Below are 22,043 nucleotides of genomic sequence, written 5' to 3'. Positions count from 1 at the left end.
GCCGGAAGAGGCGGGTATAGACCCTATCGCGACTTCCCGCCGAAGACGTCTGCGCAAACCTATAAGTAGCTCGCGGGTTCAGAAAGTTGTCAGGCAGTTGTGAATGCTAACTTCTTTGTTTTGGGTTAAAAACTCACGGTTTGTGAACAGTAAAACTACTTTTACGAAAAATTTCGTAGGGAAATAGGCGTCACTCCCACCTACTGTAGCCCGTGTGACACTTCTTAAGCAGTCATTTAATGACGTTGTCAGCCCACTCCCCAGTCCCCACCCTCGGCGGGCAGCGACCTGCTGGAGGGCAGCAACTGAGGTTTAGCCGGGAGGTCCCGGTGCTTAAAACAGCGTCTCCAATAAAATATTGAATATAGGAGAAAATGGGAAATCTGAAGCGTTGCAATAGCAGAGGCATTTGAGCGACTACTATGTCCCAGGCACTGGGCCACACTCTACAAAGATTCAGTTAAGCCTCACCCAGTGTAAGAGGTAAGTACTATTATCTCCATTTTGTAATGACAAAACTAAAATGTAGTCCTGGTTTCCCGAGATTCCGCGTTACCGCCAGACGGAACCTGGATTTGAAATCTGGGAACCTAAATTCAGTGCTTCCTGCTTCTGTTTGCAGAGAGGGATGGGTTTGGGGGTTATGAGTAAATTTTGTCCTTTTTTTGTTTTTTCTTTCCTTCCCGAAGCATTAAAGATATATTAGGAATATAGGGGAACTTGCCGCTTCAACTTCATTTTTTTTTTTTAAAGGACCTCCTAGTTTGGTGTAAAAGCACTTGTGATGTAGCTGCTGTCTCGTTAGGTGCTGTACTGCTGTTTTGTGTCCTTTGAAGCTAAGAAAACTGGTGTTGGATTCATACTGAGAGGTTTTCTTTAGAATTTTTTCGGTTGAGGTGTAATTGACGTTTGTTTCAGGTATACAGCATAATAGATACTTGTTTATATTGGGAAGTGACCATCATGAGTCTAGTTAACATCCATCACTATACATAAACAACAGTTTTTTTTTTCTTGTGATACAGTCTACTCTATAAGCAACTTTTAAATATGTGATACAACATTATTAACTGTAGTCACCATGCTGTACCTTACATCCCTATGACTGACTTATTTTATAATTGGAAATTTGTAGTTTTTGACCCCCCCTTCGCCAATTTCTCTCACTCCCCTCCCCATCCTCACCTGTCGACCACCTGTTTTCTGTATCTATGAGCTTGTTTTGGGGTTTTTTATGTTTGTTTTTTTAAGATCACACGTACAATGAGATCTTATGGTGTTTGTCTTTCTCTGTCAGACATTTCATTTAGCATACTGCTCTCACGGTCCATTTATGTTGTCTCAAATGGCAAGGGTTTATTCTTTTTTAACACTTCTTAATGATAGCCATTCCTAACAGGTGTGAGTTGTGGTTTTAATTTGTGTTTCCCTGATGATTAGTGATGGTGAGCACCTTTTCCAGTACCTGTTTGGCCATCTGTATGTCTTCTTTGGAAAAAACCTCTATTCAGATCTGCCCATTTTTTAAATTCAGTTGTTTGGGGGCTTTTTTGTTACTGAGTTGTATGAATTTTTAGCATGTTTTGCATGTTAACTGTTTATCAGACACATGATTTGCAAGTATATTTTCCCATTCAGTAGGTTGCCTTTTCATTTTGTTGATGGTTTCACTTTCTGTGCAGAAGCTTTTTAGTTTGATGATGTTGTTCAGTTGCTAAGTTGTGTCCAACTCTTTGCTACCCCATGAACTGCAGCACTCCAGGCTCCTCTGTCCTCCGCTATCTCCTGGAGTTTGCTCAAATTCATGTCCATTGAGTCAGTGATGCCATCTAACCACCTCATCCTCTGCCGCCCCCTTCCCTTTTGCCTTCAGTCTACTTTTTCTCCTATAAATGACAAATAACACCTTTACAGGGTATCAGAGACTGAGCACCCAGTTAACTACAGCTATTCTTCGTAACTATTTAGAACTGTTTAAGCAAAACATCAATTGCTGATGCATTTCCCTTTCAGAGACTTAACTGGATTCAACATACTCTTACTTCAGACAAATTCTACTACCCTGCGTTCCCATATCATAGTCAAAACTTCCGGTTAAGATCTATTTCATGGGAATTCTAGCGTTTCCACTGTTAGAGACCCAGGTTCAATCCCTGATTGGGGAACTAAGATCGCAAATGGCATAGTGAGGCAAGTATTTCAAAAGACTAAGCTATGTGACATTTTAAAAAATTAAAAATAGTCAAGAAATAGAGTAGCATCTATCGAGAGAGGTACTCTGAAGCATTCTAGAAACAAACATATGACCTTGCTTACAAATAGTGGATTTTGTCTTTTCCCCTAACCTTTGGATCTGCTTTTTGCTAGGAATAATATCACACCTTCACTATTAATAAAAAAAAAAAAAATGAGGTGGGAGGGAGTTTCAAGAGAGAGGGGACATATGTAGACCTATGTCTGATTCATGTTGATGTATGGCAGAAATCAACACAGTATTGTAAAGCAGTTATTCTTCAATTAAAATTAAATAAAATTTTAAAAAACAGATAAACTGTCATTTTGTAACGGAGCAAGATGAGCACAGTCCTTAGGAGGTAGCCATTGCTGTGCTCTTTATTCTGCACCCTGTTACTGGGCGACAGGTCTTGCTCAGCCATTGCTCTGGTGCCTCAGTGGGCCCTGCCCACTGGCAACCAGCTGTCAGTGACTGACTGTTAGTGTCCTGCTCAGCTATTGGTCAGCGCCGCAGTGGCCCTGCTCACAAGTAACTGTTGATGGGGGACCATTAGGGAACTGATTTAGCCAAGGGTTGGTGGGGTGGTGGTCATCAGGTGGAGAGTGAGTTAAGAGGCAGATTCAGGCCTTCTCCTAGAGGCCCTCCAGCTCACCCAGCCTTGGGCCAACAGGTGAGCTGGAGGGCCCAGGGAACAGACTGGGGACTACGTCCTGCAGAGCTCCAGAGCCCTCCCTAAGGGCCCTCCATTAGCTGTGGCCCAGACCTTGAGGAGCAGTGAACCTCTCCCCCGTCCCTGTCTCTGTGACCTTCTAGCAGTGGCCGTCTGCCCGGGTTGCAGATCTGTGAGACCTGGCGTCCCCCATTTGGGCAGCCTGAGGAGACTGAGGGCCAGTGTGGGTTGGGTGAACTCAGGCACGACAGCTGGGCAGGATGTGGGAACCTGGCCCTGAAGAACCTGCCAACTGAGATCTACCTCCTCTTAGGCAAGACGGGAACCTTGGAGGGTGAAAGTTGTGCCTTGAGACTTTGCCGTTTCTGATCAGGACAGAGAATAACATTCATCTGGTAGAGATTTACAGGAACATCATTACCTGACCATGACCAGACTTCAAGAACAAAGGATTGGACGGACACCAGGAAGTTTGCAGCAACTAACCATGCCCCTCCCTCATCTTTTGCTTTGAAAGGTGCTTGCTGAATAAAGGGGCTTGCTGAAAGCTTTCAGTAACTTTGGGGTTCTTAGGGCACAAGGTACCCATCTTCTTGTGTGAATCTGTAATAAACTTTTCTCTGTTCCAGACTGTAATTAGTATTGGTGTTGGTTGGCCTCACTGTGTGTCATGTACACAAACTTGAGATTTGGTAAAAATTTTAGTAATTAAAAAAAGAAAATCAGCCTCAAAAAAAAAAAAAGAGGAAAAATGTTCACTCAGCTAAAAATGGCTGTTTCATCATGATGTTCCATAGTACTATTTCTGATTTTGTCCCCAAACCATGTTTATTGTTGAAATGTCGAGAAGAGCATAGTTAATACATAGATATTCTGGGCTTCCCAGGTAGCACTAGTGGTAGACAACCTGACTACAGTGCAGGTGACCTGGGTTCGATTCCTGAGTGGGAAAGATCCCCTGGAGGAGGGCATTGCAACCCACTCCAGTATTCTTGCCTGGAGAATCCCATGGACAGAGGAGCCTGGCAGGCTACTGTCCATAGGGTCACACAGAGTCAGACGTGACTGAAGTGCTTTAGCACATATGGGTGTCATGAAAATTCACTGAATTTGTCAGTTCGTGGCAAATTATTTTTATATTATCTAATGCTTTCTCTTTTTTTTTTACAATTGCAAAAATCTACTTTTCATTTTTTATTGAAATACATTGTACATGTAACATTGTGTAAATTTAAGGTATACAACATCTTAAAATGTATAATTAGATCATTTATGTATTGTAATGATTGCCATTGTAGTAATAATTGGGTTTCCCAGGTGGTGCAGTGATAAAAGAATCTGCCTGCTAATGCAGGAGATGCAAGAGACACGGGTTCCATCCCTGGGTGGGGAAGATTTCCCTGGAGAAGGAAATGGCAACCCACTCCAGTATTCTTGCCTGGAAAATTCCACGGATAGAGGAGCCTGATGGGCTGCAGTCCATGGGGCTGCAAAGAGTCAGACATGACTGAGCACATGTGCACATAGTAAAAATTAGCACCTGTATCACATTTCATAATTGTTTCTTTTTACTAGTTGGAATAATCAAGTTCTAGTCTCTTAGCAAGTTTGACATTTATGATACAGTGTGTGCATGCTGCGTGCTCAGTCGTGTCCAACTCTTTACAACTCTGTGAACTGTAGCCCACAAGACTCCTCTGTCCATGGGATCTCCCAGACAAGAACACTGGAGTGGGTTGCTATTTCCTTCTCCAGGGCATTTTCCTGACCCAGGGATTGAACCTATGTCTCCTGCGTCCCCTGCATTGGCAGGTAAATTCTTTACCACTGAGCCACCTGGGAAGCTCCTTACAGTACAGTACTGTTGTCTATATTCACTGTACTGTGCATTATATCTCTAGGGCTTATTTATACTTGTTGCATGTAGTAAACTTAACATCTGTCAGGTCCTCCCACCTCCTATGCCCAAGTAACCACCATAATACTCTTGAGTTTTACAAGTTTGGATTCAGTCACTCAGTCACGTTCGACTCGTTGCAACCCCATGGACTGCAGACGCCAGGCTTCCCTGTCCTTCACCAACTCCCGAAGCTTGCTCAAACTCATGTCCATCGAGTCAGTGTTGCCATCCAACCATCTCATCCTCTGTCATCCCCTTCTTCTCCCACCTTCAATCTTTCCCGGCGTCAGGGTGTTTTCTGGTGAGTCAGTTCTTTGCATCAGTAGCCAAAGTATTTGGAGCTTCAGTATCAGCATCAGTCCTTTCCAGTGAGTATTCAGGACTGATTTCCTTTAGGATTGACTAGTTTGATCTCCTTTCAGTCCAAGGGACTCTCAAGAGTTTTCTCCAACAACACAGTTCAAAAGTATCAATTCTTCGGTGCTCAGCTTTCTTTATAGTCCAACTCTCACATCCACATATGACTACTGGAAAAACCATAGCTTTGACTATTATAGATTTTTGTCAGCAAAGTAATGTCTCTGCTTTTTAATATGCTGTCTAGGTTAGTCATAGCTTTTCTTCAAAGGAGCAAGTGTCTTTTAATTTCATGGCTGCAGTCACCATCTGCAGTGATTTGGGAGCCCAAGAAAATAAAGTCTCTCACTGTTTACATTGTTTCCCCATCTATTTGCCATGACCTGATGGGACCAGATGCCATGATCTTAGTTTTTTGATTGTTGAGTGTTAAGCCAGCTTTTTCACTCTCCTCTTTCACTCTCATTAAGAGGTTCTTTAGTTACTCTTCATTTTCTGCCATAAGGCTGGTGTCATCTGCATATCTGAGGTTATTGATATTTCTCCCAGCAGTCTTGATTCCAGCTTGTGCTTCATCCATCCTGGCATTTTGCATGATGTACTCTGCATAGGGTTAAATTAGCAGGGTGACAATATACAGCCTTGACGTACCCCTTTCCCAATTTGGAACCAGTCCATTGTTCCACGTCGGGTTCTAACTATTGCTTCTTGACCTGCACTCAGATTTCTCAGGAGGCAGGTCAGGTGGCCTGGTATTTCCATCTCTTTGAGAATCTTCCACAGTTAGTTGTGATCCACATAGTAAAAGGCTTTACCATAGTCAATGAAGCAGAAGTAGATGTTTTTCTGGAATTCTCTTGCTTTTTCTATGATCCAACAGATGTTGGCAATTTGATCTCTGGTTCCTCTGCCTTTTCTAAATCCAGCTTGAACATCTGAAAGTTCTCAGTTCACAGACTGTTGAAGCCTAGCTTGGAAATTTTGAGCATTACTTTGCTAGTGTGTGAGATGAATGCAACTGTGCGGTAGTTTTAACATTCTTGGCATTGCCTTTCTTTGGGATTGGAATGAAAACTGACCTTTTCCAGTCTTGTGGCCACTGCTGAGTTTTCCAGATTTGCTGGCATATTGAGTGCAGCACTTTAACAACATCATCTTTTAGGACTTGAAATAGTTCAGCTGGAATTCCATCACCTCCACTAGCTTTGTTCATAGTGATGCTTCCTAAGGCCCACTTGACTTTGCACTCCAGGTTGTCTGGTTCTAGGTGAGTGATCACACCATCGTGGTTATCTGGGTCATTAAGATCTTTTTTGTACAGTTCTTCTGTGTATTCTTGCCACCTCTTCTCAATATCTTCTGCTTCTGTGAGGTCCATACCGTTTTTGTCCTTTATTGTGCCCGTCTTTGCATGAAATGTTCCCTTGGTATCTCCAATTTTCTCGAAGAGATCTCTAGTCTTTTCCATTCTATTCTTTTCCTCTCTTTGCATTGTTCACTTAGGAAGGCTTTCTTATCTCTCCTTGCTATTCTTTGGAACACTGCATTCAGATGGGTATATAAGTTACATCAGATAGTACTTGTCTAACTTACCTCACTTAACAAAATATGCTCAAGGTTTATCCATGTTGTCTCAAATGGCAGGATTTTATTCTTTGTTAATAGTTGAATAGTATTTCATTGTGATTATATATAACATGTTTTCTTTGTCCATTCATTGGCTAGTGGACTCATGTCTTGGCTATTGTAAATAATGCTGCAATGAACGGGGGTTAGATATCTTTTCAAGGTAGTGTTTTCATTGTATTCAGATAGATTTCTTTGTTTTGCCTAATTATTCTAGCAAGGGCTTCCAATACTATATTGAATAAGAATAATGAGAGTAGCCATCCTTGTCTTATTCCTGATCTTAGAAGAAAAGCTTTCTTTCCCCAGTGAAAGTATGTTAACTGTTATTCATGATCTTCATTATTTTTAGGTATGTTCCTTCTGCACCCAGCCTGCTATGGTTTTTAATCATGAAAGGATGTTGTATTTTGTCAAACAGTTTTTCTGCATCTATTGAGATGATCGTGTGATTTTAATCTTTTATTAATGTGTGTTACACTTATTGATTTATGTATGTTGAACCATTCTTACATACAAGGCATAAATCCCACTTGGTCATGGTATACAGTTCTTAAGTGTTCTTGAATGCAGTTTGCTGATACTTTATTGAGATTTTCTGTTCTATATTCATCAGGGATACTGATCTGTCATTTTCACTTCTTGTGGTGTCTTTATCTGGCTTTGGTTTCAGGTTAATGCTGGCCTCATAGAATGAGTTTGGAAGTATTCCCTTCTCAATTTTTTCTAAGAGTTTGAGAAGGATTGATGTTGATGATTCTTTGAATGGTAGAATTCTTCAGTGTAGCCATCTTGTCCTGTGGTTTTCTCTGTTAGGAGGTTTATGATTACTAATTTAATCTATTTGGTTATTATGGGCCTGTTCATATTATCTATTTCTTCCTGATTCAGTCCTCTTTTAAAAATTTATGTTTTATATTGGAGTGTAATTGATTAAGAATGTCGTGCTAGTTTCAGGTGTACAGCAAAGTGGTTCAGTTCTGCATATACATGTATCTATTGTTTTTCAAATTCTTTTCCCATTTAGTTTATTATAGAGTATTGACCAGATTTCCCTGTGCTATACACAGTAGGTCCTTGTTGGTTATCTATTTTAAATATAGTGTGTATGTCAGTCCGAAACTCCCAATTTATCCCTCCCCTTTGGTAACCATAAATTTGTTTTCTAGTCTGTGAGTCTGTTTTGTAAATGGGTTCATTTCTATAATTCTTTTTTTCTTCTGCCTATAAGTAACATAATGCATTTGGAGTGATTATTGATAAGGACTCACTATTGCTATCTTATCATTTGCCTTGTTTTTTTATCTTTTTCCTGTTTCTACCTTTGTAAAGTAGTAGTTTTCCTTAGTGATTTGCTCAGTCTACCCCTCCTTATTTTTTCTTTATAAGGTTTCTTGCCTCTGTTTTTTTGCTTTGTGGTGGTGGTAGTTGTTCAGTCACTAAGTCGTGTCCAACTCTTTGTGACCCCATGGGTTGCAGCACACCAGCCTCCTCTGTCCTCAGCCATCTCCCAGAGTTTGCTCAAACTCATGTCCATTGCGTCCAGTGATGTCGTCTAACCATCTCATCCTCTGCTGCCCCTTCCCCTTTTGCCTTCAATCTTCCCCAGCATCATCAGGGTCTTTTCCAGAGTTAGCTCTTCACATCAGGTGGCCAAAGTATTGGAGCTTCAGCTTCAGCATGTCTTTCCAATGAATAGTCAGGGTGATTTCCTTTAGAATTGACTAGTTTGATATCCTTGCAGTCCAAGGAACTTTCAAGTGTCTTCTCCAAGTTCAAAAGCATCAGTTCTTCAGCGCTCAGCCTTCTTTATGGTCCAACTCTCACATCCACACATGACTACTGGAAAAACCATAGCTTTGACTATGAGGACTTTTGTTGGCAAAGTGATGTCTCTGCTTTTTAATATGCTGTCTAGGTTGTCATAGCTTTCCTTCCAAGGAGCAGGCATCTCTTAATTTCATGGCTACAATCACCATCTGCAATGGTTTTGGAGCCCAAGAAGATAAAAATCTGTTACTGCTTCCACCTTTTCCCCTTCTATTTGCCATGAAGTGATGGGACCAAATGCCATGATCTTAGATTTTTGGATGTGGAGTTTCAAGCCAGCTTTTTCACTCACTTCTTACTTTGTAGCTTTCATAATACATCTCATAAGTTAAATAGTCCTTTTCATGCTGATAGCTTCTTGTTTTCATTCTCCTGTAATGGTTCAACCCTTTTTATACCTCCCCTTTTATACTTTTGATGTCACAGTTTACCTCTTTTTATGTATACTTTCATTTGTTTCTGTGTCACTAGTTAGCATCATTTTATTTCAACTTAAGAACTCTTTTTGGCATTTCCTGTAAGGCAGGTTTTGTGTGTCTGGGAAAGCCTTTATTTCTCCTTCATAGCTGAAGGTCAGCTTTGCTGGATAAAGTATTCTTGGCTGGCCATATTTATCTTCCACACTTTGAATATGTCATTCCACTTTGTCCTGGCCTGTAGAATTTCTCCTGGGAAATCCACTGATAGCCTTGCAGGCATTCGTTTGTAAGTTACTTTTTCTCCCCACTGTTGCCTTTATGATTTTTTTTTAATGACTTTTGATGTAATTGGAGAAGGTCTTTTGGCAGTTAGATAATAGGGTGTCCTATTGGCTTTTAGGCTTTTAGGTCCAATTTCCTCCCTGGCTTGGGAAATTCTCAGCTATTTAAATACACACTCTCGGCTCCCCTTTCCCTCTCTGCTCCTTCAGATAGACCATTCTTACTTTTTCTCATCTCATCACGTATGAGAGTTCGCTTAGGTTTTCTTCACTTTTTAAGAAATCAAGTTGCTAATTCTTTCCCAGATTTCATTTGCCTGATTCCCTAAGCTTTCTACACATTCTTGATCTCATTCATTGAATTCTTCAGCTGAAGATTCTTTTTGAAAATTCAATATATTTGGTTAATAACACCTATATTTGGTAAATAACTGCCTAAGTTTTCTTGTACCTTCATCACAGTTGTTTCTAATTTTTATCAGATCACAGTATTCTGCGCCTGTGGATGCAGTTGCTGAAGAATTATTATTGTTTCTCTCTTTGGGATACCATGTCACCATGATTTTTCAGTTTGGTAAAATGTGCCTCTGCCACTGAGTTTGAAGTAGCACACCTCTTTCTTACTGGTTGTTAGATGTTCCAGTTCAACAATGACCATTAGAAACCTTTCTTTTGTTCTCCACAAGGTGGCGGCATAGCTCAATTTTTGGTTTCTCTTCCTGAGCTGGCTCTAGGGCCATGCTAGGGAGAGCATGTGAAAAAAAGCCAGCCTAGAAAAAGCTGGCAGCAGAGTGGGGCAGGTGTGGGCTTAGCCCCTGTGGTTGTCCACAGCAGGCAGGGGGAACCCTCCACTGCGGTAAGCCCCCCAGAGGGCCATGCGCAGACCTCCTGCTGAAATCCAAGGCAGACAGCAGGGAGTGAGATCCTTCAGTGACCTTTGTTCTTGTTGCCCTCTCCCCACTCCCACTAGTCGCTCCTGAGGAATTAGTGCTGCTGGAGAGAAACAGGTTCCTCCAGCTGTGCCCAGCCAGGCAGTTAGGCAGTCACTTTAAGACCTCTGAGGGAGGTGGCTGTGGTCTCTGGCAGTGGAAGCCACTGGAAGCTCCTCTTCGGCCTCCAAACTGGATTCTCTCCCCGCACCTTTTGCCTGGTTCTCCACAAATGCTCTCGCCCACCTGTCCGCCCACACTCTCCGTCTTGCTTCCCGCCCCTCCCCCTAGCAAGTGGGAGTGAGGCAGGCTCAGGAACTCTTGGGTTTGCAGTCCTGCTAAGGTCTCCCCACTTATGTTCTGAAGCACTTTTTGGTAGAAATCTTTTGCGTGTTCTGGTGTAGTGTACAGAGAAACTTTTGTTCAGTTATGAATGACTCAGGGATCGAACCCAGGTCTCCTGCATCACAGGCAGTCTTTGCTGTCTGAGCCACCAGGGAAGCCCATGAACAAACCAGTTAGTTGTAAATAAAAGAAGAAAAGGAACAACTCACACTGCCATGATGCCGCCATCACTTGCTCCTCTACTTTTTATCTGCACATGTAAGTTAGGTATAATAATACCAAAAATTTAAAATTTTCATACCTGGAGATTGAGTGCTGTTCTTGAAACCCGAAGTTAGTTAGTTGAATGAAGTAAAAAGAGGATTCCAAGTCAAACACAGTTTATGTACGAAGGATGGCCTGTGGACCGCAGTACACCAGCAGGTTGTGTGGGCTGGGAGGGTATTCTTGGTTTTCAGCAGAGTAAATAGTCCCTTTCAAACCTGTTTCTTTGCATGCTGAAACAAGTATGCTCAGCATGGTGACAGCAGTTTCTAGTGCTTTTGTTTAATCCCTCCCACAAATGATTGCCAGCTGAATGAAAAGCACGATGCTAGGTTCTGGGAGTATGTGTTAAATTATCATCACGTAACCTTGTATTTCTTAGTGCTTTTATTTCATTTCTTTTGGCATATCTAAATGTCAGAAAGTACATACATACAAAATTCCAAATACCTTACTAAAATGGTTTTAGTATTGGCGAGTCTCTGACATCTCAGGTTGAATTGTCCAATATATGTCTAAAGTGCATTCTCACAGCTAATCAATAGCAGCATTTGTTTTGTTTATAAATCCTTAAGAAATAGACAGTAGGTGGAAAAGTCACAATAAAAAGCAAAGCGTGATCTAGATATATTTTTCCTTAATCGTCCAATACAAATACATGCATGAATTAGTTTATAAGTATACAAGAAATATACAAAAAAAATAGCAATATAAAAAAGTTCATACAGCAACGAGAAAGAGGGGTCTTTCTCTGCTATTAATATTAAATATGGCAAGGTGTATAATATAAAAAGTTTGTAGAGTCCTAGATATCTTTGGAGCCACAGGGGAATCCCTGATAAAGGCCAGTGTGTGATGACATATGAGGTCTGTGATTTTCAACAAAGCTGGAGTTTTATAAGATGGTTTTCAGAAGGCACTGCTTTGGAGAAATCGCCAACACAAATGATGAAAATGTTCTTTTATTGAAACTGTCAATTCATGGCTTCTTGCGCCTAAAATGAAAGCCAGCATTTAGTGTTGAATTTTGCAATGAATCTCTAGGAGGGCTTTGAGAGAATTCCTGTTTTATCATGGGAAAAGTTAAAGTCCTAAGAAAGCAAATAAAATATGCTTATCTAGTCTTTAATTAGACTTCCCATCTTTATCTTGTTGCATGGACCTGTATAGTTAGATATTTGAAAAAAAGGGGCTTAAAATAGTAAAAGAATGGGCCAGACTCTTGGGTATGTCTTTAATATGTGATTGCTTTCCCTACCACAGATTTCACCATCCCATTTTATTTTAATGAACACTTCTTGCTATAACAAGAGGTTAGGAAAGAATGAATTATGTGAAGAGCTGTCACCTCTGACGCCAGCCTCCCCTCCTTATAGGTGATCTCCCTTAGGCCTCTGAAAGCTTTATGCTGCTGCTGCTGCTAAGTTGCTTCAGTCGTGTCTGACTCTGTGCGACCCCATAGATGGCAGCCCACCAGGCTCCCCCCGTCCCTGGGATTCTCCAGGCAAGAACACTGGAGTGGGTTGTCATTTCCTTCTCCAGTGCATGAAAGGGAAAAGTGAAAGTGAAGTTGCTTGGTCGTGTCTGACTCTTAGCGACCCCATGGACTGTAGCCTACCAGGCTCCTCTGTCCCTGGGATTCTCCAGGCAAGAACACTGGAGTGGGGTGCCATTGTCTTCTCCGAAAGCTTTATGAACACTCACAAATTAGGAACAAGAGTGAATGTTCTTACAGCTCTAATTGCTCTTATCCAACCCCCCAGGGTTCTCAGCACTGTTACTGCCTACTGTAGTCTGCCAGTAGGGCCAGGATATTCCAGAGGGTAAACAAAAACCTCATAGATCCTCTTTAAAAAAAAAGGTGGCTGTAGGGAGAAGGGGTGGTGGGGAAGGAAAAGAGAAAGGCCACACTTGGTCAGTACTCACTTGGGCTGTGCATGGTGCTGGTACCCAGGCCCCAGCTGAGAGCCTGCCCTCATCTCTACAGCCACAGAGCACTGGGGAGAAAACCACAGAGGAAAACTGTGAGGCAGGAGGGTCTTTAGAGATCATCTAGGTAATCTCATTTTCTACCAGAAAGAGTTCTTGAGAAAGTTAGTGGCAAAGGCTGGAGCCTGGCCCCCACCTTCCCACACTGTTTATTCGAATCTGTCCCCAGGAATAACCGTTCTGCTCCTGAGAGGATTCCCATCAGCTTGATGGACATTCTTGTTCTTCTAGGGTGATGCTCTCTTACTTCATTCTTGGGCACACGACACTACACTACACTACACTAAAAACAGGGGCTTCGAACTGAAGAGCTCCATCCAGTAAGACCAGAGCAGAAATACAAATACCTTCTCTAATCTGGCCACAGGCTGCACTGGCCATGTGAGATCAGACTTTAGCTGTTTGTTTCAAAGACCATGAAAAGCTATAGCTGTGCGGCTTAATATATGACACCCCTACAAATATTTTACTCCTACCCTTGTTTCTACATCAGTCCACTCAGACTCTGTTCCATCTGGTTGGGCAGGTGCTACTGTAGATGATCTTCGTTTTCGACTACAGAAAAAGGGAACGACGCAAAAGTTATTTTTTACATCTAAGAACAGGAAAAATATTAGAAATAGAGAAATACCATATATACTCCTTCAGAGAATTAATGACACGTTTTTACAGGCTAGTCTGTTCCTCAAGAATGAGCAGCTAAGAAAATTACAGCCCTCTAAAGAAAGCAATTTGATCACTCACCTAGTTGGTGATTCTTGTTTTAAAGTCTCTATTTCAGTAAACTGGACGGATTGTCCTCCACCTCTTGTTTTATAAACATCACCCTACAGCCAGGAGAAAAGATCACCGTTAACACTTTTATACATCCAAATGATAAACATATATATATATTTCAAACTGATTTTAAGACTTTTATGAAAACTCCCATCTACAAAACCAGATGGTGCTTGGACTGCTGGGTCTGTACCTTAAAATACTTTGTCTCGCTAAACAAAAGTTCAATGCAGTATAATTAATAGCATTCTTACTTGCAGAAAATAACATTCCTTTTTATTCAACCAGTAATTTAAAAACTACACTAAAGATCAAGCAGTCTATCAAATTTCTAAATGTTCTAAGGCAATATACTTTCCTCTTTGGATGTTCCCCTTCTCTCATACACAAGTGACAGTACAGTCTTTTTTTATTTTTTTGGCCTTTATCGTGAGATTTTAGTTCCCAGACCAGGAATTGAACCTGGGTCCTTGGCAGTGACAGCACAGAGTCCTAACCACTGGACTGCCAAGGAATTCCCTCGAATGACAGTACTCTTAAGCAAAGGCAGGAGTTCTTTGTTTGATTTAAAACAAAATGCACATTAATTAAAAGAATATAATACCTCTGGAGTTCCTCTAACAGGTTTAGCAGATTCGAACCCAAGGATTAACTTGAGTTTTCTAACAAACAAAAAGGTTTAATCAGATACCCATTTATCTTCCAGTTGACAATGCCTATGTGTCATCAAAGGAACAGAAGAGTAAATGGTTTTTTGTTCTTTGAATATTTCCTTCTCTTGTGTAAATTTTTTACCTTAATTAGCTTAGTTTCAATCTCCCCATCGGAGGCTAGTTCCTGGTGTGTCAGCATGTACTTCTCACACTTAGCTAGTGCCTTTTCATTTGCAACAGACACAGTGATGGCACGGGGGACATGTGGCTGCATGACTGTCTCAGTTTGCAGGTTAGTGGCAGGCTTATGATCTACCCATCTGTCTCCCGCAGAGCGTGATCGTCTGTGTCGCAGACGAATTGGTGGTGCGTTCTGATCAGATTGAGAGAGGAATCAAGAAACAAGCATAACCCAGAATTAATTTAAGGGTACTATTAGAAGTGCAGCAGTTTTGGCTACTTTAGTTGGTGACAGTATGAAAACAAATGCATGAACCTTTTCAAAAGCTATGTTACTCAAGCAGTTTAAATGTTCTCTTTGTATGTAAACACAAAACGAACAAACATCTTTAACACCAGTTTATGTATGTATTATATATTCTACTACAGAGCTTCCCTTTCAACAAAGAGTGGAAGGGAAAGTTCTGGTAATGCTGCTAGTCTTTCCTGTGTAAGTGGTGTTTAGGACAAATAATTCATTTTTGCATTCTTGATCAAAAACCAGTATTTGTTCCTGCTATTGTGAAGTACACTGTTAGGTCCACAACTATGTTAAAAGCTTCAAAAAGATCAATAAAAGCCCTAAACATATCATAGGCCTCTGAACAAAAGTGAAAATACTCCTATTAAAAAACCAGATCTCTCCCCCCAGCAAAAGCTGATGGAGCTGTATAGTACATATATGCTAAAAAACATAAGGTATTTTAAGAACCTTGTTATAAAATGATTAAAAGAATGTAAATGAAGTATTTCTGCATACTTTTTAAAATCCCAAAACATAACTTTACGAAAAGTTCACAAACATTTCATAAAGATTCCAAGAATCAGATAAAGAATTCATTATCAAATCAGTCTCTATCATGCAATAAAAAACTAGATACTTCCAGTAAAATGTTATATAAATTTAGGAAAGTTAAGTTTAGCACATTCAACCTAAGGGGGGAAAAATCACATACAGAACATAGTTAATAGTTTCTTTGTAACTTTGCAAAGTTTTTGTTTGCAAAACTGAAAGCAAATCAAATGGTCTGTCACGGGCCAAATCCTTCAAAACCGGTCAAGTGTGGACACCTAATTTAAAATGTGTATCTGGAGAACTGAAGTATTTCCCCTGTACAATTATAAGAAACAAATGCACCAGTGACAAAATCATGACACCAAAATATGGGCAACAGCGTTTGACACTAAGGATACCAAGCCTCACAACAAGCAGGAAACATCCCATTCTTAAAATGGCTTAATGCTGAACAAGGAAGAAAAGAGGTTCTCATGACCTGCTACTGCTACTGCTAAGTCGCTTCAGTCGTGTCCGATTCTGTGCGACCCCATAGACGGCAGCCCACCAGGCTCCGCCGTCCCTGGGATTCTCCAGGCAAGAATACTGGAGTGGGTTGCCATTTCCTTCTCCAGTGCATGAAAGGGAAAAGTGAAAGTGAAGTCGCTCAGTCGTGTCCGACTCTTAGCGACTCCATGGACTGCAGCCTACCAGGCTCCTCCATCCATGGGATTTTCCAGGCAAGAGTACTGGAGCGGGGTGCCATTGCCTTCTCCGGTCTCAGACACTACCCTCCCCATAAAGCTATCCTTCTTTGCTCATTCCATAAATATTTCTTGAATGGCTAGAATGTGCCATCCCCTGTTGTAAACACTTAAGACACAACAGTGAGCAAACCAAAAATCACTGCCCTCATAGAGCTACACCCTAGCAGAGGGGTTGGGAGGGAAAGCAATATATCATTTGTTGCTGTTCAGTCGCTAAGTTGTGTCTGCCTATTTGCCACCCCATGGACTGTAGCCTGCCAAGTTCCTCTGTCCATGGAATTCTCCAGCCCAGAATACTGGAGTAGGTAGCCATTCCCTTCTCCAGGGTATCGTCCCAACCCAGGGATCAAAACCAGGTCTCCCACATTGCAGGCAGATTCTTTACTGTCTGAGCCACCAGGGAAGCCCCCAGCCCAGCACTGGTCATCTGAATATATCATAAACATCCTGTATATTTCAATAATGTAGTCAATGTCACAGTCAAGTGCTATGCAAATAAAAAAAGAGCAGAGTCAGAAGAGCCCAGAGTGTAGGAAACACAAGTTACAGAATTAAAAATTAAAGTAAGCTAACTGACATGATAAATTTTGAGCAGATTTGAAAGTGAAGAATATTTCAAGTAGAAGGAACAGCAAATGCAAAGGCCCTGAGTCTAAAACATGTCTGGCCTGCTTGAAAACTAGCAAGGAGGTGAACAGAGTGATCAGGGAGAACAACGGTGGATGAGGCCAGACAAGTAATGGGGTCAGATGACATAGGGCCTTGTTTGGCTATCACTCTTGGATTGCAAGGAGATCCAACCAGCAGATCCTAAAGGAAATCAGTGGAAGGACTGATGCTACAGATGAAACTCCACTACTTTGGCCACCCGATGCAAAGAACTGACTCACTGGAAAAAGACCCTGATGCTGGGAAAGATTGAAGGGGGGAGGAGAAGGGGATGACATAGGATGAGATGGTTGGATGGCATCACCTACTCAATGGACATGAGTCTGAGTAAACTCCGGGAGTTGGTGATGGACAGGGAAGCCTGGCGTGCTGCAGTCCATGAGGTTGCATGACCTACCATTTAGCAAAGGTGATAGTTTTCTCAAACGCATTTAGCAATAGAGACATTGTGAAACAAACTTTGGAAAGATGACTGTCTTTACACTCTACTGTCATTTATGAAATAAATAATATTTAAGTTTTATTCCTTGCTGAAGTATATAAATTGAGTCCGCCTGATGTAATTTTTGACCAACAAACCTAGATGTGTATTCTGCTGCACTTCTAAAGAGATTTTGATTTCAAATGAAGTTAAAGGATCTCTAGTAAATTCTCCTAAATATCTCATAGCCAAATTAGAAACATTAATGTTGACTAGGCATAAGTAGGCCTTGAATTTGCATGAAATAAGGAGGATTTATTAGAGTTGATCAGAAAGACCAGTCACCATATTAATTTGCTCCCCAAAAAGGTTTAAAGCAAAATCTGCAAAATCTGCAAAGTAAAGAACTTAAGCTTAAGCAACTTTAGATTTATCTGTTGCCTTTGGTAAATACCTTGTAATTCATCATCATCCCTTAATAATCAGGAATGCAGGCCACTTAAATGAAATATTTTCTGTACCCTAAATTATACAATAAGAAAATCTAAAGCAAATATTTACTATAAGATTATTTAGAAGAAAAATTCTTAGATATAGTAAAATTTTACTAAATGTAGATTCACAATATTAACTTTGTCAACTTACTCAGATTCAGAAGAAAATTTTACCTTAATCTTTAAGAAGAAAATATAAACAGGAATTTGTTTAAATAACCTTGAATGAGGCAGAGCCGTTCTAAATTGAGACAAAGGCCTTGAGATTAAAAGCTATTTATTGGACATGTAAACCTTCCTTTGGCAGTTATAAACTGGCCTGGGCTCCTCAAAAAATAGTATCATGAAAATAAAAAAAATGGGAGGATGGACTATTTTATATTAAAAAGATTAAACAGATAATAACCACCTATAATGTATTCACCTTGATAGGACCAAGGTTTGAAAAAATGAAAAGCCATTATTGGGACACCACCTTCTCAGGTGTGATGAAGATTGTGGTTATGAATGTAAGACACAAAGTCTATGACTTATTGTCAAAGGCTGAAGAAAAAAAAATATTTACATATCTTTTAAAATAAAGGTCTGGGAAAGCAGTTTTAAAAATGGAAATTAAAAAAAAGTAAAAAATCCAATTTGAGGAAGAAAAGCCAAAAAAAAAAAATGGAAAATGTGTTCTAAGACAGTCACTGATTTTGGGATGCTCATCAGTTCATGCAGCTGAGGAGCACGTGTTCACTGAACACGTGGCACTTTTTGTGCCAGATGCGGCTAGGCTTTTTTCAGATGAAGAGCTAGGCCTCAGCTTCAGGGTGATTTGATCTTTCAAACTAAGAGAAAAATCAGACCTTGCTTATATTACAGCTCAACCATCATTCCGGTGAACTTTCAGAACCAAGTTATAAAAACACAGAACATTAACATCTATTGCTACAATGCTTTAAAACGATAACTGGCACTGACCCTGCTGCAGTGATCCTCTTCTATCTCATTTCTGAACGAAGGAACCACCTCCCTGCCTTCATTCCAGTACATCCCTCGCCTTCTGTCTGACACGATACAAGTTTTACTTTGTCCGGGCTCCTGCTGCCTACGCCTCGCAATAGATGTGACATTGAGAGGTGTGTTGTACGGAGGAATTTTCTGCTCCCATTCCGAAATACAGGAAGCTACAGAAATGCTGCTGCAAGAGTTAGAGCGCCTATGTAGCTGTTGACTCATGAGTTGCTGGCCATTGGAAATCTGAGCAATATAGTTACTAGAAAGCTAAAAAAATTGAAGAGAAATTAATGAGCAGGAGTTGAAAAACTGAGAAACAATTCATTAACTTTGCTATAATTTTAGCTCATGAAGACATAATTTATAACTTTAAGACAGTTTTTGTACTGAATTGCTAATTTTACACTAAATTTGTGTTTATACTAAATTTTTGAGTATAAATAGAAATTTGAGAAATATAATAAATTTAAAACAAAAAAATTGATTCTCACAAATAGTCAGCTAATCTGAACAAATCTTCTCTAGTACTATGAAGTTACTACACAACTACAAACAACATACAGGTACGGGTGATGGAGAAACAGATCTTTGAGTAACTTTTTCTCGATCTCGCTCCCGAGAGGGTCTCTCTGGCTTTTCAGTTTTGGGCTCAGTAACGATGGCCTTCAGTTGTTTCAGTTTCTCATCTTTCACCCAGAGTTTATTTTGCATCTCCAGCTGTTTGGCTGCCACTCGACGCTCCTGAAGATTCATGAATGGCAGTAAGTAGTCTAATTCAGTTATACCAAACCAACTGCACCAGTTCACCTAACATTTTATTTCCTAGAGATGACAGTTCTTCATAATGCTAATTTGCTGTGACTTGTAAGGGCAGAGAAAAAAAGGAAAAGGGACTGAGTAGTGGCTGCTGTTGCCACCACCACTAAAACACTGTGTGTGTGTCATTCAGTCGTGTCTGACTCTTCAAGACCCCATGGACTATAGCCTGCCAGGCTCCTCTGTCCCTGAAATTCTCCAGGCAAGAATACTGGAGTGGGTTGCCATTCCCTTCTCCAGGGAATCTTCCCGATCCAGGGACTGAACCCAGATCTCCCGCATTGCAGGCAGATTCTTTACCATCTGAGCCACCAGGGACCCCAGTACAAGTCATTCAGAATCCTACAGTTAGAAATCAGTCATCCATGAGATGAGTGCTGTAGGAATGACACTCACGCATTCTTTCTCCCACTTCATGGTTGTTTCTGTCACCATGCCTTGCAGCCTGGCTTCTAGTCTACGTTTGTCAGAAAACTGTCGCTGAAGTTTTTGATTCTGGGTTTCAAGCTCCTGTTGCAGATTGCGCTTATCTTCCTCATAGATGGTCGTTGTTTTCTCTAAAATCTCAACCTGGGAATGTAGAACATTATGTTCAACATTTGATGTGTAAACATTTCAAATAGCTTTCAAATAATCTCTCTCATAATCTGCCTGTGCAAACATAGTTATGGAAAGAAGAATCACGGAGAAAGCCTTTCCCTCTAAACTTTCATCTGAATGCCCATCTCTGTTCCTAAGAATGAGGACTCTTAAACAAGCTCCTCACTGAAAGATGAAGTTATAATTGATTTCATGTGAAAATTACTGTTCCCTAAAATTAAGGCCTAAAATTTTGTTTTTATACAGGCCACTTTTAGAATAGAGAACACTGTATTGGTTGACATTAGCTTCTCTTTAGAATGAATCATGTAGCCCCTAAATTATTCTCAGTAGTAAATCAAAACTAAAACACCAGAACATTCTCTTCAATTGGTAAGGTCTGTCTCATAAAGAGAATTCTACCCTTTTATTGCCTTTCACTAACAGTTCTTCTTTGGGGGAAATGGGATGAAGATTAGTAAATAACCAAGTGGTAACTCCCAAGGAAGCAGCAGCTGCAGGTCCGTATAGCAGAACAGCTAAATCAAAGACCAGTGTTAAATGTCCAGCACGTACATCCATTATAATAATCCTCAAACCAACCTTATATTCTAAAGTTTTGTTTTTCTTCTCCAGTCGTTCTATTTCCAGTTTCTGTCCTGAGATCACCTTTTCTTTTTCATTTAGTTTTCCTTGAATATAGTTTTCTTTATTTAAAACAGCATTGTCAAATTCTTGCAACAAAGCCTTAAAAGTAATAGCTGAAACAAAAGCATGCAGGCCAAGTTTACTCCAATTCCAAAATAACTGATGAAATCAACTTTTATAACTAATATTTATACAAAATGAAGCTCTTCAGCAAATACCTTTTTGAAAGTCTACAATCAGAAAACAAGTCTGGAAGGAAATCAAGAGTTTGATTCTCAAATCCACAGAAAAGACACTTTTGTTACTGAAAAAACACTTAACTCTTTCATTTTGCACTATAGCATAAATAATTTGTTTCAGAACAAATGCAGAAACAGAAGTGACACTAGCCTTAGGGCCAGTTAACCCGAATTGGTATCCCTGCGCACCACTCACGAGTCACGTGACGCAGGCAGGTCATTGGTTTCTGAGCACGTTCCTTCATTTCAGAATGGAGGTCTCAGCACCATTTACCTCACACTTCTTACGATGGTGATAAGAATACATACGTTCAATGAGCACTTCCTACGTACCAGGACGTCATACATAATTTTCATACATTATATCATTTATCCTTATATTTAATGCCCTCCCTCTGAGGCAGGAACAATTACAATCCCATTTTGCAGACAGGGAAACTAGAAATAAAGGATTAAGTAATCTTCTCAAAGATACAGTTATTAGATATAATACATGTTAAATGCCTTGCATATCAATAACTGGTAGGAGCTAAGAAGTAGCTCTTACCCCTTTCATCATGACTGTTAATTTTTAAAAGGGAGAAATTCACATCCACTTTGATCTTCTGCTTTACATTCTTAGGATATAAAATGATGCCTTGGAGGCTACTAAGTTCAGAGACAAAATAACCCTTCCTTGAAGATGCTGTCCCAACACAGAACTCCCTACAAATTTCTCATGTTAAAATGACTATAAACAGTTTGCACTTACACTGCTTGTTAAACTCATCAATCATCGTTTGTCGTAGGTGATGTCGTCTCTCTAATGCTTCAATCAGCCTGGGAAGAGTCTGTTCATCATTGACGTCCAAAAGTTCGCAGGATGGCAAAGGTGGGAAACTCTGTAAAACCACTTCTGAAACCAACGGTTCTGTATGGAGTTGTTTAAACAAAAAAAAAGTTACACAGGAGAGAAAGAGTTAGTCAAACAAGTTTAACACTGGTAAGAGCCCCAGTCCAGTTAACAGTGTACTTTGTTGGGCTCATCATAGTTCCTTAAAAATGAGTTATATGAGTTGTAAAGAAGAAAAAATGAAAAAAATATCAGAGTATATAATAAAAGAAATGTGGTTTATACTTTGGTTCAGACGTTTTTTGCACT

At 40.3% G+C, this 22,043-nt stretch overlaps 1 protein-coding gene and 1 long non-coding RNA gene across 22 annotated transcripts in view; one reads left to right on the top strand and one right to left on the bottom strand.

Moving 5' to 3' along the window:
* Positions 1–41: 41 nt before the first annotated feature.
* On the top strand, positions 42–22,018 carry LOC145514330 (uncharacterized). Its single transcript, XR_014060061.1, has 2 exons — positions 42–483; positions 21,691–22,018. It is a non-coding gene; the product is annotated as an uncharacterized LOC145514330 (long non-coding RNA).
* Positions 11,227–22,043, bottom strand: part of KIF23 (kinesin family member 23) — a 47,191-nt gene continuing 36,374 nt past the window's right edge. For 13 of the 21 annotated variants that reach the window (XM_081511906.1, XM_081511909.1, XM_081511893.1 and 10 more), the window contains 10 exons: positions 21,654–21,812; positions 20,619–20,776; positions 19,833–20,006; positions 19,182–19,361; positions 18,585–18,887; positions 14,419–14,649; positions 13,591–13,673; positions 13,323–13,401; positions 12,784–12,854; positions 11,227–11,852 (listed from right to left, as the gene is read on the bottom strand). In XM_081511906.1, coding sequence (XP_081368032.1) covers positions 11,837–11,852; positions 12,784–12,854; positions 13,323–13,401; positions 13,591–13,673; positions 14,419–14,649; positions 18,585–18,887; positions 19,182–19,361; positions 19,833–20,006; positions 20,619–20,776; positions 21,654–21,812 — 1,454 coding nt within the window. In that variant the 3' untranslated portion in view covers positions 11,227–11,836. Of the gene's footprint in view, positions 11,853–12,783; positions 12,855–13,322; positions 13,402–13,590; positions 13,674–14,418; positions 14,670–18,580; positions 18,888–19,181; positions 19,362–19,832; positions 20,007–20,618; positions 20,777–21,653; positions 21,813–22,043 lie in introns of all 21 variants that reach the window. The other 8 variants (XM_081511898.1, XM_081511899.1, XM_081511903.1 and 5 more) reach the window with 4 other exon arrangements.

The sequence above is a fragment of the Giraffa tippelskirchi genome, chromosome 7 (assembly GCF_054371585.1).
Source record: "Giraffa tippelskirchi isolate mGirTip1 chromosome 7, T2T-mGirTip1v1.2.pri, whole genome shotgun sequence".
Taxonomy (NCBI): Eukaryota; Metazoa; Chordata; class Mammalia; order Artiodactyla; family Giraffidae; genus Giraffa; species Giraffa tippelskirchi.
This window is presented reverse-complemented; position numbering and strand designations above follow the sequence as displayed.